At 53.4% G+C, this 15992-nt stretch overlaps 5 protein-coding genes across 5 annotated transcripts; all 5 read right to left on the minus strand.

Annotated features, from left to right (window-relative positions):
- Positions 1-758: 758 nt before the first annotated feature.
- QC761_119900 (uncharacterized protein) lies at positions 759-5449 on the minus strand (the record flags this gene model as incomplete). Its single annotated transcript, XM_062875271.1, has 2 exons — positions 759-2084; positions 2144-5449. The coding sequence occupies 2 exons, from the start codon at positions 5447-5449 to the stop codon at positions 759-761; spliced, it is 4632 nt and encodes a 1543-aa protein (XP_062738516.1).
- Positions 5450-6129: 680 nt separating this feature from the next.
- On the minus strand, positions 6130-8028 carry DLD1_2 (D-lactate ferricytochrome c oxidoreductase; the record flags this gene model as incomplete). The annotated part of the gene is made up of 4 exons (XM_062875272.1): positions 6130-6201; positions 6273-7195; positions 7269-7671; positions 7726-8028. 4 exons carry the CDS (start codon positions 8026-8028, stop codon positions 6130-6132), a joined length of 1701 nt encoding a protein of 566 aa, XP_062738517.1.
- Positions 8029-10205: 2177 nt separating this feature from the next.
- QC761_0022460 (uncharacterized protein) lies at positions 10206-11103 on the minus strand (the record flags this gene model as incomplete). Its single annotated transcript, XM_062872081.1, has 3 exons — positions 10206-10355; positions 10458-10616; positions 10666-11103. 3 exons carry the CDS (start codon positions 11101-11103, stop codon positions 10206-10208), a joined length of 747 nt encoding a protein of 248 aa, XP_062738518.1.
- Positions 11104-12098: 995 nt separating this feature from the next.
- Positions 12099-13522, minus strand: QC761_119920 (uncharacterized protein; the record flags this gene model as incomplete). The annotated part of the gene is made up of 2 exons (XM_062875273.1): positions 12290-13522; positions 12099-12135 (listed from the first exon to the last, which is right to left on the minus strand). Exons 1-2 carry the CDS (start codon positions 12535-12537, stop codon positions 12099-12101), a joined length of 285 nt encoding a protein of 94 aa, XP_062738519.1. The 5' UTR covers positions 12538-13522.
- Positions 13523-14117: 595 nt separating this feature from the next.
- Positions 14118-15561, minus strand: RPS4 (40S ribosomal protein S4). The gene is made up of 3 exons (XM_062875274.1): positions 15405-15561; positions 14809-15231; positions 14118-14603 (listed from the first exon to the last, which is right to left on the minus strand). Exons 1-3 carry the CDS (start codon positions 15416-15418, stop codon positions 14261-14263), a joined length of 780 nt encoding a protein of 259 aa, XP_062738520.1. The 5' UTR covers positions 15419-15561; the 3' UTR covers positions 14118-14260.
- Positions 15562-15992: the final 431 nt, after the last annotated feature.

A 15992-nucleotide genomic window follows, 5' to 3' on the forward strand; every position in this document is an offset into this window, starting at 1 on the left:
TTATTAACTAACAACGAACGATCAAGAGAAAAATATCTTTCAACCCTTTGCGAAGCTGCCGCGTCTCTCTCCCTCTCTCCCTCTCTCTCTCGACTCTCAGCTCTGAACGTCAACTGCTTCTCATCACACCCATCCCACCCGATGCCCTCCAGCCTCGCCGGGTGCATTCTCGACGGATGCTGCTCAATACACTCCCCCGCCCTTCTTCTCCCAACTCGGCGGCCGTCTCTCGACATCCATTCCGACCATCTTTCTCTTCAGCCTTCCACCACCCTCCCTCTCCCAACTCCCCATCCAGTATCTCGGCCGGCCAAAGCTAACGTTAAAGTTTCACTACCGAACATCACCAGACACACAATGGTTCCTCACATATCGGACGATAACACCAAGCAAGCCCTTCTTCTTCGATTACTTCTGGCACGAAGTCAGGTGGCTACCTGGCCTACCAAGCACTACGGCCTTTGTCATGACTGTGTGAGGTCATTTTTGCTGTTGGTTATTACGATGTAGTGGATGGCGGAGACATGTCTTGCTCAGAAGATGCGATGAGTTGTGGTGATGCCTTCAGTCCCATGTTTTCACCCTAAAGCCTTGGCATTCAGGGGCTACTGGCCTCACGGATACAATACCTCGATGAACAGCTTCGCATGTCATATGACACCGAAACCCAAAACTCACAAACCTCATTGCGCTCGCGCTTAAATAGCCATACAAAACCCAGTCATCCAAGCAAATTCAGTCGCTTCCTCACTTCACCCCTAAAGATACCTCGCCAACTTCCCCAGCGCTGTCTCCTGCTTCGGTACCACAACCACCTCCTCATACTCAACCTCCTCCTCCTCCCCCTCCGACTGCTCTCCAATCTCCTCCTCTTCTTCCTCCTTCTTCACCGCAAAGAAATCCCCCAGCGTTGGCGGAAGCATCTTTTGCTTCCCTTTACCCTCCGCAACCCCAACCCCCCAACTCCTCACAGTAACCGGGCTCGAACTCAGCAGATCATCCCCCGGCTTCACCGTCCCTGTATCATCATCATTCAGCAAATCCCTGGTCATCGTCCCCCTATCATCCTCACTCAACAAATCCTTCTGCTCCTCCACCGGCACAAGCAGCTCCTCCCGCGGCGTAATAACGACAGACTCGAACCCCGTAATCAGCTCAGCCTCCGACGCCGAAGTAGGCTCCCCTTCCGTCTCGAACTGAGCAACGCTCTCCTGCTGCTGCTCATCACCATCATCGTCGTGCTGAAAGAAATGCACAATCTCCCCCCGGTGCACAATTCTCCCATCCGCCATCTTGAGAAAGTCGATATCCCGGAGATCAGACTGATTTTCATCATCCTCCACCACCAAACCCTCCCTATTGACAACCTCCTGCGTCCTCGGCATCTTGAGTTTATTCCCCATCCCCAGATCAATCAAATCATTTTCCCTCCCACTGGCAATCCGTCCCAGCTCATCGGGGAAAAGCCAAGGAAACGTCACCAACGGCATCGACCTCGCCGTGATCCTCCTCGCATTGATCGTCCCTACTGCGAGCACCTGCGGCTGACTAGCTTGATACAGCGCAATCCGCATCTCCTCGCAGGTGACCTGGTACATGGCCGCCACAAACGGCCCCAGCTTCTCAAAGTGCCGATCTCCCGCCGCCTTGATGCACTCGGCCCGGAACTGCTCCCTGAGCGCGGCTGCCTCCCTGCCGACTTTCTCCTGAACCTTGTAGTCGGACCCGACTCGGGGCTTGGACATGACGAACCCGGTCCAGACTTCAAACTCGGTGCGGATCTCGAGCATGCCGAGGATTCTACGCATGGCAATGTCGTATTGCGTCTTGATCTTGCGTGCTGTTTTCAACACCTCCTGATCGAGCATATACCGAGACAAAATCCGTCTGTTAAACGGCGACTGGTAGTTCTTCGTCGAGTCAAAGTCTTGCGTGTGAACCATGTCATAGAGCTGTCCCAAAGCAGTCTTGGAGTGGTAACTGCCCTTCTGTCTCTCCATGAAGTGAGGCCACGATCTTGGATTTAGCTTGTTGCTCCATTCTGCCGGGACGCCCGTCTTGACATAGTCAACAGCGACCGAGTGCTACTATCAGTTAGCAGCTACCCAACATTCGACAGCCACAACCCACACCCCAAACATACCATCTCGGCAAGCTTCAAACACTTCTCACTCTTCGCCCCCTGCGGCTCCGCATCCGCCGTCGCAAGATGAGCGTGCGCAATAAAAGGCAACCTGTCGTTCTTCATGAACAACACAAAAAACGAGGCCAAACTCTCCATGATCGACTTCTTCGAGTCACTCGTCACAGGTGGCTGAGGCGTGTGGTCCATAGGAGGATGCGACCACTCCGTTGGCAACAGCTTCTCGTCCCAAATGACAAAAAAGTCATCCCCGTCCAGATCACCCCCTGAGCACATGCTCGGCACATCTCTGTCGCCCTCGAGGGGAAAAACCACCACATCACGAAGATGTCTCAACGCCGGAACGTCCACCGCTTCCACCACGCGAATATCCCCGGGGTGCAGAGAAGGGTTGCGACCAATAATACACAACCCAGCAATAGCCTTGTATCCGCTCGGATCATCTCGATCAGGAATCTGCAAAAAGATCTGAGGAAGTTGATCCCGCCGTATCCTCTGCCTCCCCTCCGTAGCCTTCGAATGCCCCCTCAGCGTCCCCGTCTCGTCCACACACCCCAGCACAAAAGCCCCCTTCTCCACCGCCAACCTCGCCTTCTCCTTGAGCGTCTTCAAAGACCAAGCCCGCCACAGCTGCAAAACAGTCTTAACAAACGGCTCGTTCGAGTCCATAAACCCGCTCTTGATCATGCGCGCGATGCTAACCGTGGTCATGTTCTCGTCCACAAACGACGTGAGCATGTCCACCGCGCTCTTCCCGTCCGTCATTGCCCTGTCAAACCTGGATAGCTGCTCGCGCATCAGATCAACGAACACGTGGTCCGGGACACCCAACGACGACAGGATCGTGATGGTCTGCCGGTTGAGCGTGGCGCATGAAAAGCTGGAACACCGGACGACCTCCAGACCATTGTACGCAGCCGAGAACTTCTCCTGAGACGGCCGGATGTGAACCTCCGTTCCCTTGGCGTGCTTCCAACCAACCAGGACTCCTTTGCAGCCGCCCATGCGGAATTGGTACGCTGACGGTGGTGGATATACCTGCCAGTCTTCGGCCACCAGCCTGGAGAGCAGAGGAGAAATCCTGCCCACACCATCAGTAAAGCAGTGCTTGCCGTCCGCGGTGTTGATGTCTTCGATCTCGACGATGGGCGGGAATGTTCCACCCCTCAACACACGCGTGGTCGAGAAACACTGCCCTAGCCGGGCCGCATACTTTGCAACCACCTTGATATGTTCAAAATTGCCCATCCACCTGCGAATGTCATCACAACTGGGCACCATGTCCCCTACATGACTATCAGGCTGACAAAACATGAAAGCTCCATTTTCTCTGACTTGGGAGTTCCCAAACGCCAGAAACTTCCAGTGCCACTTCCCCATGCGAATGCCCCAAAAGAGGACTCGATAAACGCGGGTATAGAGGTCATCATCCCTGTCAGCATCGCTCCCTCTCACCCTCCCCTCCAGCTGCTCATCCGTGAACTGAATGCGCATAAAGTAATTCTGAAAAGTCCAGTAATGCCGAATTACTCGGTTGGTCGTCTCGACTGTGGGAGTGCTGAATATGATCTTGGTCGGCGTAACCATAACTTTCCGCACCAGAGCGCAGTAATGAGGCAGCCGGAGTGTGGTCGGGTAGTAAGTCAACGCCCCTACATCGGTAAGCAGACTCACCGGATCCCAGATCTTCCTTCCCATATCCGCGGCATACTCCAGCACCAAACGTGCTCGTTGAGGGTCTTGACCCTTAGGATCTGCAAGCTCGAGCAGCTTCTCCAGAAACTCACGCCCAATACTGTATTCGCACAGGATGCCCTGGGAGATGCAAACCTCCAGCTGATACCTGACGTCGAACGGGAGAAAGATGGTCGTGTCAGGCCCAAGAGCAGCCAAATCCGCCGCCCATGAGTTTGCCTGAACAGTTGAAGAAACCACTTCGGACTCTCTGAGAATAGACCAAAGCTCAGGCTCTCGGTTTGGTGTCTGCGTAAAAGTGGCGTCAGTCGTCTTGATGTTCCAGTCTCGGAGGTAATGTTCAATCTTGCTCCACGTGGCGAGGTTGGCATAGCTCAGCTCGATCCAATACGTCGTCCATCGGCCCAAGTCGATTGTATTGGAATACTCGTCAAGAGACACCGGCTTTCGATCGCTGCTCTTGTCAGTCCTCTCGGTGACATTGACAGCCCGGCACCACATCTCATTCTCCTTCCACGTCGTTCGATCCGCCCAAGCAGAACCATCCTCGTTCGTCCTTCTCTTCCAGAAGAGCGGGGAGTCCACCAGGGTCAGAACCAAGACGGTGCGCTCTGGGGCAGCATCCACCCGATAAATATGCTTGATAACTCCAAACTTGATCTCAATCCGGAATGCCTCCCAATCCTGCTCAATCTTCAGCGGAAAGCTGATGACGAGCTTCTTCCGCTTAAAGTCCACCTTGAGACTGAGACTGGCAGCATGAGGGATCTCCTTCTTCCCCATGTAAACCGTAGGCTCGGTCAAAAGCCCGAAAACAAACTTGTCAAGACCCAGCTCCATCTTTTCCGCGCACACGTTTCCCAGCGGTGACTTGATTGTGTTCGATTCGTATCGGTACTGAGAGGCAAAATGGGCGTCTATAGTATGAGGGATGCCTTTGACCAAGATCTTGCACCTCCCATTATCTATAAAGCTGGTGTCTCTCGGGGGAGGCTCGAATCGTACTTTGCCCGCCCTGGGTCTCCTCACGCTCTCGTCCAGCTCCACGTAGATAACGTTGCCGTAACCACTAAAGTACTGCTTCAAATCCCAAGGAGAAGTGCCCTCGGGGACATCGCTAAGTATGACGAGGACATTCTTTCGCTGACCCCATTCAAGGGGAATAATGGCTGGCTGCCGGGGGCCCATCACGGTTGATGCACGCTGCTTGTTTTGGTTGTACTGAGGACGAGACGGACGGAGGGCACTACGAGGTTGTCCACCAGACTGGTCGCTGCTACATCGACTCCAAGCACCGGCAGCCCCAGGTCGCTGTTGGCGAAACGGGCGCTGGGTAGGCCCTCTAGTCTGGCGAATCATCGGGGGAACATCCTCCGAGGTAGAAGATCGTGAACTCCTGTCAAGCTCGACATCCGCACTCTTTCCGGACTGACTTGAGGAGGGGCCCACAGATGGTGGTCGCCCTTCAGCGATGAACGAGGGGAGCATTGTAGGAGTAGTAGGAGTAGGATAACAGGGCGTGCGGGGGGGGGGGAGAGAGGATGAGGGCTTGAGTGGTGATGATCGGGTGAAAAGATTGAAGTAAAAAAAGAAGGTGAGAGGGAAGACCATTTGAGGTAGCAATCACGCGCTTGCCAACTTTGAGATTGGATCGTTGTTTCCAGGTCGATGGGAAGGAGCACATGTGGAAACTACTAGGTAGGTCTTGCAAGGCAGCCACCACCTGTTTGCCTGCGCAGTTTGTGTCGCATAATCTGCAAGTAACCGCTCTCTCTCTCTCTCTCTCTCTCTCTCTCTCTCTCTCTCTCTCTCTCTCTCTCTCTCTCTCTCTCTCTCTCTCTCTCTCTCTCTCTCTCTCTCTCAGCCCTCCAGGCAGTATCAATCTGAATTTCATTGCGATAACATACCTAAATTCACAAAAGCCGCCCGAATCCTTCCTGATATCCCTTCTCTCCAAATTCCCATCTTCGTCTTCTGACACCTAACAGTGTCCAAGAGCACTCTTCCAGCTCTTGCTCCAACGACAGAAACACCGCTGTAAACAAACTTTTGGGGTCTGCCCACCCAATGCTGAAAAGCCCCCATTGACGATTGTGCATCCAACACCTCACCAGCCCGCTTCCATTGCCCCCTGTGCTCTTCCACCGAGCCACCGATGTATGCAATGCAGACCTTTCTCCTCTTCGCTATCACCTCCAATGCTCCGTGATCAATGGTCGCCCAATGCCGTATAAAAATGCTCAGAAACATGTTTCGTACTCCGTATCTCGTATTCCGTCGATGCATTTTTTCTAGCTTTGCCTGTCAAAGATTTTGCCTGGATTCATAATCCAATTTGGGTCCAACGCCATCTTGATAGCCCTCTGTTGGCAAGTCAGCTTCCACATCCATTGAAGCATTACAAAATTAAAAAAAAAAAAAAAAAAAAACTCACCATCACCCCCAATGTATCCTCTCCCACCTCCCAAAGCAAGCTCTCCTTCTTGCCCCACCCGATCGAATGCTCTCCCGTACACGTTCCCTCCATCTCCAACGCCCTCTTCACCATATTCTTCACACACGCCTCCACCTTCTTCACCTCAGCCTTGTCCCGCCGATTATAAATAATGCTCTCGTGGAAATTCCCATCCCCAATGTGGCCCAATATACTCGCAAACAATCCCAACTCATCCATCTCCTTCTTGCTCACCTCAATGATATCCGCCAACCGGCTAAATGGCACCGCCACATCCGTGCTCCAGACCTCCTCCCCTTCCTTTCTGAGAGCCAACATACTCCACAGACTCTCCTTCCTCGCTGACCAAAGCAACTTCTGCTCTCTGGCATCCTTCGCAAACTCAAAATTGCTCCCCTTATTCGCCTTTGTGATCTTCTGTACCAGACCAATATTCTCCCTCACTCCTGCCTTTGTCCCAGAAAACTTGAAAAACAGCGTCGGCATCTCCTTCCACACCCTCGGCGCCGTGGCACCACCCATATTGACCACCTTCATCTGCACCTCGTCCATGATCTCCATTGCCGCGACAGGAATGCCCGTTTGCATGACCTCTGCCGCCGCGGAAGCAGCGTCACGAATGGAAGGGAAAGTCACGACCGCTACCGAAAACTCCTCCGGGATGACAGCGAGCTTAAGCGTGGCTTCTGTGACAAGACCCAATGTGCCCTCCGAGCCAACAAACAGACCGTTGAGGTTGTACCCAGCAGAAGACTTGCGCGGACGACGCCGCGTTTTGATCACTGTTCCGTCTGCAAGAACAACAGTCAAGTTGATGACCCAGTCTTTCATCGTGCCGTACTTCACCGCGTTGGTGCCTGAGCAGTTGGTGCCAATCATGCCGCCTATTTTGGCGCTTGGCCCTAGATGGTTGTCAATATCTTTCACATTCAGAAGCAGTGTTGTTTTTGAAGGGGGGGAAGGGAAATAACTCACCAGGATCAATAGGAAAGAAGAGCCCGCTCTCCATCTTGGCCAGCTGCTCGTTCAAATCCTGCCAGCCAATGCTCGGCTGCACCACCACGTCCATGTCGTTCTTGTTGAACTGGACGATCCTGTCCATGTAGGCAAAGTCGACACTGATGCCCCCGAAAGGTGCCGAGAAGTTGCCCTCGAGACTGGAACCGCCAGAATACGGAATAATTGGGACACGATACTTGTGACAAATGCGAGCGATAGTGGATACCTGTTCTGTAGAGCGCGGGTAGGCCACCGCGACAGGGAGCCCCTCAGGGTTGGAAGTCGACCATTCCGAGTACCCGTGAGCGTGGAGGTCGTCGGGGTCAGTGGATATGATGTCTTCTGCGCCGCCGATTTCTTGTCGGATTTCTCTTAGGGCCTTATCCTTGGTCAGACGCATGGCGTGTGAGCTGGATTATTATCAAGAACGTACCTGCTTCATCTCATGCATGCTCGCATACCTAGGATAGGCGTACAAGCTATCAAACAGCATGGTCTTGGGAAGACTCCCATGCCGGAACTCAGACATGCCCCATCCAAACAACCCGGCAGTCGCCGCAACGGCCATGACACCCGAGTACGACCATACTGAAGCTTGCCTAGGCTGTTCACTGCTGCCGGAGGTGCAAGTGCGACGAATGGCACTTGTGCTGAAGCGTTGTTTGCCTGTGCTGTTCAAGCAAGTGAGAGAGCGGCCAAAGGGCTTGGCTGCCCTCGCAAGACGGGTTGCCGACATGCAGATGTCGCCTTTAAGATTTCGAGGCCCCGTTGTGACCCCTATAGACGGAAAGTGGGTGCCTTTCCGCCAGATTCGCTTCTTTTGGGACGCTTTTTATGTCCGGGCCGAATAGGTGCCCTTTGAAAGAGCCTCAACCGAGAGGGTTACCCTTTTGGTGATCACCGAAGGGGCCGGTTGGGTTGCCTGAGTGTGCCAATCAGCCTCAATTCCTTACTGCACACAAAAGAAACAGAGAGGTAGGTTTGACAATACCTACCGCTTCCCTGATGGGGGTGCTGATGAGGTGACTCTTGAGTGTAGCGACGACTAAAGCCGCATACCATCTGCCACCTTGACAGCAAACTCCACAATGGAGCCTCGTAACGAATCTCGGTGAGGGCGTGACAGGCCAGAGGTGACCGAGGCAAAAAAAAAAAAAAAAGAAAAAGGGGGAGACTGGAAGGTTATGACGACAAGGTACAGAAGAAGGTGGCATATGACGAGACCATAGTGAGCGTCTCTCGAACCAGTGACCTCGGCGAGAAAGATGCGGTGGGTGATATTGGAAAGCAAAGCTGTTGGGTAGGTATCGCCTCTTAATAAGAACAAGTTGCCGCGTCCAGATTTGGATTAAGATGCAGGATCAGGGTGGAGTAACACTTCTCTCCAATCAAGACGAACATGTTTGAGCTAGACCAGGTCCAGTTAAGAAGGGGGCTTGTAGTGTGAAAGGGTGGTGGTGGACAACTTGACGGTCACTTGGATGGGAGGTATGTAAGAGGTACTACTACTGAGTACGCCTCCCGGTATGTGTGCACATACATGCCAAAAGACCAAAAGGACGGCAGCGGATCGAGTCACCACAGGCGGTGGGCAGGACCGGTGAGATGGGCGGGGACAACCGCAGGAGCCGGTCCGGCATGGTCAGATACACGGGGCTTTCAGAGGGAAACAGCCGTAGGTGCATGGGGGGAGTGCAAAGTGCAAATTACCGAAGGAATATGATGGAGAAGAGAGGTAAGCCAAGGTGCCAGTGGTGGGTGGTGGAAGATGGTTGGATCAAGAGGCTCTCGGACCTGGCACCCAGGTGACTCTCATGCTGGGCAACACTGAACAGGCGGACCGAGTCTGGGCTTGCTCCTGGTTGATCCCATCCAAAAGCAAAACGCAACAGCCGGAGAGCTTCTGCTGTTGTGGTAGCACACATCCCGCTGACAGCTCCCACCCTCGTTTCCTTACTCCGACACCCGTCCGTGGGGCGGCCGGCCGGCGCGCGCGCGCGTGTGTGTGTGTCTGGGTGTGTGTGTGTGGTGCACGGCAGTGGGGTGGACTTCGAGGTGAGGTGGAGGGAAGAATGGGCACGAGGGAGAAACAGAGATGTGAGAGAAAAATTCTTGCGTTGCATCACTTCGAGATTGTTGTCAGCGGTGGTATTGGTGCTAGTAACGATACCGGAAGAAATACACCGTATCGTAACAGCCGCACCAATTGCAACCAGTTGACTCGCTGGTTTCCGCATGTTCTTGTTCAGGGTTCAGAAATAGCCCTCTCAGGAATGACCAATGCTGTCGACAACTTGTCGATACATATCAGTCCAGGACCCAAGAATAGACGAGGCGAGTGAAGTGGTCGGTAATGTTACGGTACGGCTTCTTAAAATGCATTTTCCGAGAACGGCAAGTGGGGAGGAGTGGTCTAACATCCAACGCCCCGCACCTCTCTGGCTGCTTCTTCAACAAACTACCACTGGGGAAGCGGGATGCCGGTGACAGAAAAGATGGCGATGTTACAAGCAATATGTGGAGGGTAGAGGTTGCTGCATGTGGCCCGAGCAAGCCACACCGTGCATCAGATGGACTTCACCGTGCGAAGAAATCTGATACATGTCGTCAGGGCCAATGCCAATCCGATATATTGCAACCCTCCTGAGAAGGTGGTGGTCGTGGATTGGGGGCATGAATGTTCTCCAATCTCCAATTATCGCGGGATCCGCCTCCCATGATATCCTGACCTATGCTGGACTTGGTCACTTGGTTTCTCCGGTTCGGGCCTGGGCGGCGGAAGCAGACGTTGAGCATCTGGACATGGTCGATATCCTCTGCGCGCTGGTGTTCAGTGATTGGTCGGTGTATCTGATAGAGATTTGAAAGATGCCGCGAAAGGCGACAGCCCTCCCCGATCATCGAGGATAGAGATCAAGGCCAGGCAAAGCACCCATGACCTGTCACACAGTGCAGTTGTTTGCGCCTGTTCGCGATTACAGCTACACCCGGGCGGGCCATAAACGCAGCTAGGTAGCGGATAGAGCACGGCATATCGGGATTCATCTTCCTCGAGCTCTGGTTCTGTGAAATATTGGGCCGTCAGCATGAACATAAATTGCCGAGAGGGTCAGGAGGACAACCCTGACGTTGAATCGGGTGTCTTGGTCTGAATGGCGTACACACAACGCCCGTAACACCCTCCATCATCTCTGCCAGACCGCCAGCGCCCAGTGGCTCCGTGGGCGTGGGGAGTCCCCAGTTGGGCGGTGTGTCGACGGCGCGGGAGAGCTCGTCAGAATGGAGTGGTACCTCCAGTACAGATACGGTAATCGGAAAGGCGTACTGAGGTATCAGGTCAGTCATTGACCCTACCCAGCTGGACTCTACTCACCTCCTGGTCTGCACGAGCGGCTCGATGGGCCAGCTCTAAATTCCGGGTAGCTGCAGTGGAACACCTGAGGAAGATCTGTCGAAGGTCTGTTGGGAGAAAAGGGCCCAATCTCGGCCTTCCGTCGTCCGATGCCAAGCCGCGCTGCTGGGTCCTTCTTGCCCCGCTATGAACGTTGTATTTAATGCCGGCCGCACCTTGATGGCCAGGGCGTGCCTTAATTGTCATCCAAATTCTGGAGACTGGACCCGGAAGCCCATCAGATCTCACATCATGGTGAGGCCATTGTCTGGTATTTTCACTGTTGAATCTTACCACGAAGCGTTGCAACCCTCGGGTTTCCCACCCAGCAAAGCCGACACATTCAGAGCAGGTGAACTTTTGCTCCCCCGAATCTTGATCGAACCCCAACTCCAGAGAGGGGCTGGTCGACACATGCATGTAACCTGGCCCAGCCAACCGATCGTCTTTTTCACATCAATGACGCCTACGGGAGCCGTCAACATCAGAGACATTTTCCCATGTTGCACAAGACGGCTATAGGCAAGTCTCGTGCCCTCGTATTGCCTGCCGGGATTGCTTTCAGAAGCCTCCTCCATGCTCGTTTCTCCTGCCGCTGATGGTGTTGCCATATGACGCATCTCAGCCTGAACAGACGACACGCAAGACACTGAAAGTGAATGGCAGGCCTGGGTTACTGCCATCCCGTCCTTTATCAACCACCCCCACGCCCGGCCGAAATCCCCTCATCAAGTTTTTGTCGACCCTCCTGTGGCCCTCAGCTCGACTACCAGCCATCTCGGCGCTGCAAGGCACAGAAGCTTGCGTCTGGGAGGATTCTCTCGTTTTACAACTTGGCTTGGCCCTGCAACGTGACGGTGAGTGTCCCCCTCCTCTTGACAGAGTACAGTGTACGTACGCGGCTTCCTCGTGGAAGCCAATGAATGGGAGATGTGCACCGGTCCACGTGCCCACCGCTCGCATCGATCCAGCAAAGCTCGACACGAGACGCTCAAGAGGAGAGTACAGAGGGTGGGGTTCGGGGTTCACCACATGTGTGGACATTTACTATCAACGATCCCGGGTGCTGCGTCCGAAATCTCCCAGCCTCAAGCCGCGGAGAATCCGTCCCGACTGCAAAGGAAACGAGCGGCGAAGCGGCTTCCGGCAAGCCCTGACCGACTCTTCTGACTTTCGAGATGTGGTGGCGTCTGATCTTGTGAACATAACTGGTCCTCAGCTCCTCAACGAAGCGCTGTCAAGAGCTGCGGTGGAACGTGGTGGCAGGTTAGGGTGAGGCGAGAATCGAAGACAAGATGTTGACCGTCAACCCCTGAATAGGTAGCTGTGAGTGCGAAGTTCGCCGCCCCGGGCCGCCAATGACACAGAACATAACAGTCCAACTCCACCACATTCTTGAGCCTTTCGATGTCACGCTACCCGGTGGACAGGCCTGGAAAAGAGGATGATTCCCTGGTACTTTCTGTCATTTTTGTGGACTAGACGAAGAAGTAATCCCAACGGAGGCAAACGAAGGACCCGGATCCTAGCCATCAGCCAGTCTTCGACCTCAACCAAGGAGGAGAAGGGTCCCACGGAAGCCTCAACATGCAGGTGAAAATCTCACCTTGTCTCGTGACCTTGGTCTGATGTGCAGGCATCGGTGCTAAGCCCAAGATCGTCCGCATCTACACCCGGCTCGACGTTTTGTACGTGTGGGGGAGAGGGGGCCGTCCATGCAGCAGCAACATAACGCAGGCTTAGCCTCCTGTACGGCCTTGAGTCGTTGGCTCGGCCTTTGCCCGTGGATGACACCGCCTGCTTGTTTGCTTTGCTCCCGGGGGGTAAGCTGTGGTTTTCTAGCTGCTTGATCATGTCTCTTATTGCTTACTCACGCACAAACAAAATCGACCGGTATAACGCTCGTCGAATCAGCAGGGCCGGTCTTACCAAATTGTAATACTTGAGATCCGCACGAACAGGTTGCTCAACATATCTGGGGACTTGCGCAGGCGGACCTGTCAAAAGGCCCCAGGCTCTTTCCCCGCAAAATTGATGATGCTTTTTGCTGTATCACGGGGTACATCCTACGCATATCTTGGGGTACACTAGATGGGCAGTCGGTAACCTTTTGAAGCATGCAGACACATACATGACTTGTGGTAAACTTGGTAAAAAGACGGAAGGCTGTTTCGATTAACAGCGATTTTCAACATCCGAGGGGAATACCCCGAGAAATACACCGCATTCTCGTGGCTTCCGAGCCGGTGAGAAACGATGATCGGTAGAGGCTGAAAAGGGGGTGCTGAAGTGTTACACACTGGACCGTCCAGCACGTCTCGATTCCCACTCTTAAATTTTTTTTGAACTCTCTGGCCATATGTCTTTAGAATCTTTTGCCTTGTTCAAGTCCTGCAGCCTTTGACGACGTCCAAGTCCAAAACACAGCAAGCAGGGTACTCACCTACTCTCGGGTATCACCGGCCCTCCTCTTGCCTTTCCGCACCACCCCTCCCATCCTTCCAACTCCTATCTGCCACCTCGACCGAACCCCCAGGCATCACATCTCATATGTTGAGCATCATGATTTCAAAAGTCACATCGGACAATCTACAACCCCAACGGTCTCAACAAACTCGGCAACTTTCCACCAGCTTTTGAAAAAAGAGTCTAGCCAGTTCCAGCTTCAACGTCTCATCCCAGACCTCACAGGTTTGATAGTTTCAAAGTGAAGCCCCTATTACCGCTCTCGATGGTTCTAGTCGACAAGTAGCCCCCTTTCCAAAGTGTTGGAAAAAGCCACGGGCAATAAATATACTCAGTCAACCTAGCAGTCAATTCCAAAAAGAAAGCCAAACCAATAACCCCCAGCCTCCATAATATTCCCCCCCTCCAACGACCACCCCCATCACAAGCACCAATGACCAGGAATCACAAACTTGCGGTAGGCAGACAAACTTGCATGCAAGAAGACGGATCCGGACTCGCTGCAACAGAGCGGGGGTGTTGCAGCTCTTTCTCCACTAAGGTCCCCTACCCTACCTTCACCTTGCTAAACTCGCGTTTCGGTTTGCTGTATTGCTCCTAGGAAAGAAAAAAGCAAAAAAAATCAAAAATAAAATAAAAATCGTTCGATGTGGCTTGCTGGATGCAGGGGAAACAAGATGTGATGCCTCACCGCCATGACACCTCAAGGACACCCACAAGGACACCCACAAGGACACCCACAAGGACACCCACACACAAAAAGATCTGGCCAAGGAACATGATCCTCCCGCGGGGCAACCCACAGAACATCCACGGGGGTGGGAATGGGGGTCGACACCACCATTGTCTTGTCATCAAAGATAGGGACATGTGGCAATCACATACACAGTCACCCACTGGCAGCAGCAAAAATATCTCAGCGGGAGAGCAGTGCAGTTATTGGGGGCCGAATCCTGACCCAGGTGTGGTATCTAGTTAAGCCAGGAGGCTCAATGTGCTGTGATGAGCCTAACCTAAAGTGACATCCGCTAACGCCATCCTTTTTGATCCCAATTCCTGCTGCCCGTTTTCCCGTTGATTCATCAAGCACCAAACCCACTTCTCAGTGAATTTAGTTGCCAAGGGCGCGCTTGCGGTCACGCTCCTCAGCAATGGTGAGTTTGACACCCTTGCCCTTGGGCAGGGAGATCCAGGGCTTGTCTTGGCCAATGACGAAAACGTTGGTCTCACGGGTGGCGAACGAGTTGTCAATAGCATCCTTGAGGTGGACAATGTTGAAACCACCATCGTGACGTTCGCGGTGGGTGATGACACCAACACGACCCATGTTACGACCGCCGGTAACCATGGCGATGGCACCAGTGTCGAACTTGATAAAGTCCTCGATCTTGCCAGTCTCAAGGTTGATCTTGACGGTGTCGTTGACCTTGATCAAGGGGTCGGGGTAGCGGATGCTGTTCAATATCGTCAGCTAAACTGGGGCAGAAATTCAACGTACCAACCGTATAGATCCAGTGCTTGTGTTGGGCCAATCGTGGGGCAGAGTTTCCCCCTCTTCATCGCCACATCATAGTGGAAAGTCTCGAGAGAGAGAGAAAGTGCCCGCACGATGTCAACCAAAGCTTGGTCCAACGGCTGATAGATGTCGGAAGAACTCACGTTCTCGCATCATGCGTAACCAAGAATGGGACACCACCACGGCCGAGCTGAACACGCTTGACCTTGCCAAGCTTGTACTTGGACTCCTCGTCACCGATGCGGTGGACGGTGAAGCGACCCTTGGTGTCGTAGACGAGACGGAAGTTCTCGCCAGTCTTCTCGATGCTGATGACGTCCATGAAGCCGGCGGGGTAGGTCATGTCGGTGCGGACCTTGCCGTCAACCTTGACCAGGCGCTGCATGAGGATGGCGCGGGTCTCGCGGAAGTTGAGCGCATACTTGAGTCTGTTGCGGACGAAGACAATCAAGGGCATGCAGTCGCGGAGCTTGTGAGGACCAGCGGATGGGCGAGGGGCATAGACACCGGACAGCTTGTCCAGGAGCCAGTGGCTGGGGGCGCTAAGGCGCTTCTGGTGCTTCTTTCTGTTGCCGAAGAGTCAGCATCGCGAGATTTCACGACTGATTGAGTGCAGTCATCGGCGGAGCGTTGACAATCATGAACCGCCAATTTCCAAGAACCCGACATCTTTCGACATTGTTTTCTTCGTAACTGGCGATTCGAATCTCAAGGAAGGCTGGGGGTCAGGTAGACTTACGGTCCTCTACCCATTTTGGCGGCTGTTGTCGATGTGCTGGTCGAAGGAAAACGGAATCACAGATCGCGAAGTGGGAAGAAACACCAAATCAATGAAAAATAATTTGTGGCTCGGAAACCCTAGCGAATTTGGTGGGGACAGGAAGCGGTGGAGTTTGGCAGAAAGCCTGGTCTGTGCTCGACGTTCACCTCAGCCCAAAAAGTGGGACCCGCTGTGGCAGCTCTTGCCTATGCTCTGCCACAGATTGGGGGGTTAGGGTTTTCCGTTGACCATCAATATCACCACCAGAGATGTCGGCAAAGAATCAGCATTAAGAACAGCGAACAACCCTCGATTTATGTTGCAGACCGAGGCACCCTGAATGTACTCAAAATTCAATTTCTTTTCCACTCACTACTCCCAGCCTTGATCCCATCAGCAACGACAAGCTCAAGCAAGCAGACAGCTAGCAAAGACTGAACCAAGCCATGGGGATAGAGTAGCTACAAAATGCTAGAACAAACGTAGACAAAAAAAGAGCCCTAGCCAACCTTTGACCAAAAAGGAAGAACAAATCGAGATGATGCTTTCCGTTCTGTCCAAAGGCAG

Source organism: Podospora bellae-mahoneyi (assembly GCF_035222275.1).
Source record: "Podospora bellae-mahoneyi strain CBS 112042 chromosome 1 map unlocalized CBS112042p_1, whole genome shotgun sequence".
NCBI lineage: Eukaryota > Fungi > Ascomycota > Sordariomycetes > Sordariales > Podosporaceae > Podospora > Podospora bellae-mahoneyi.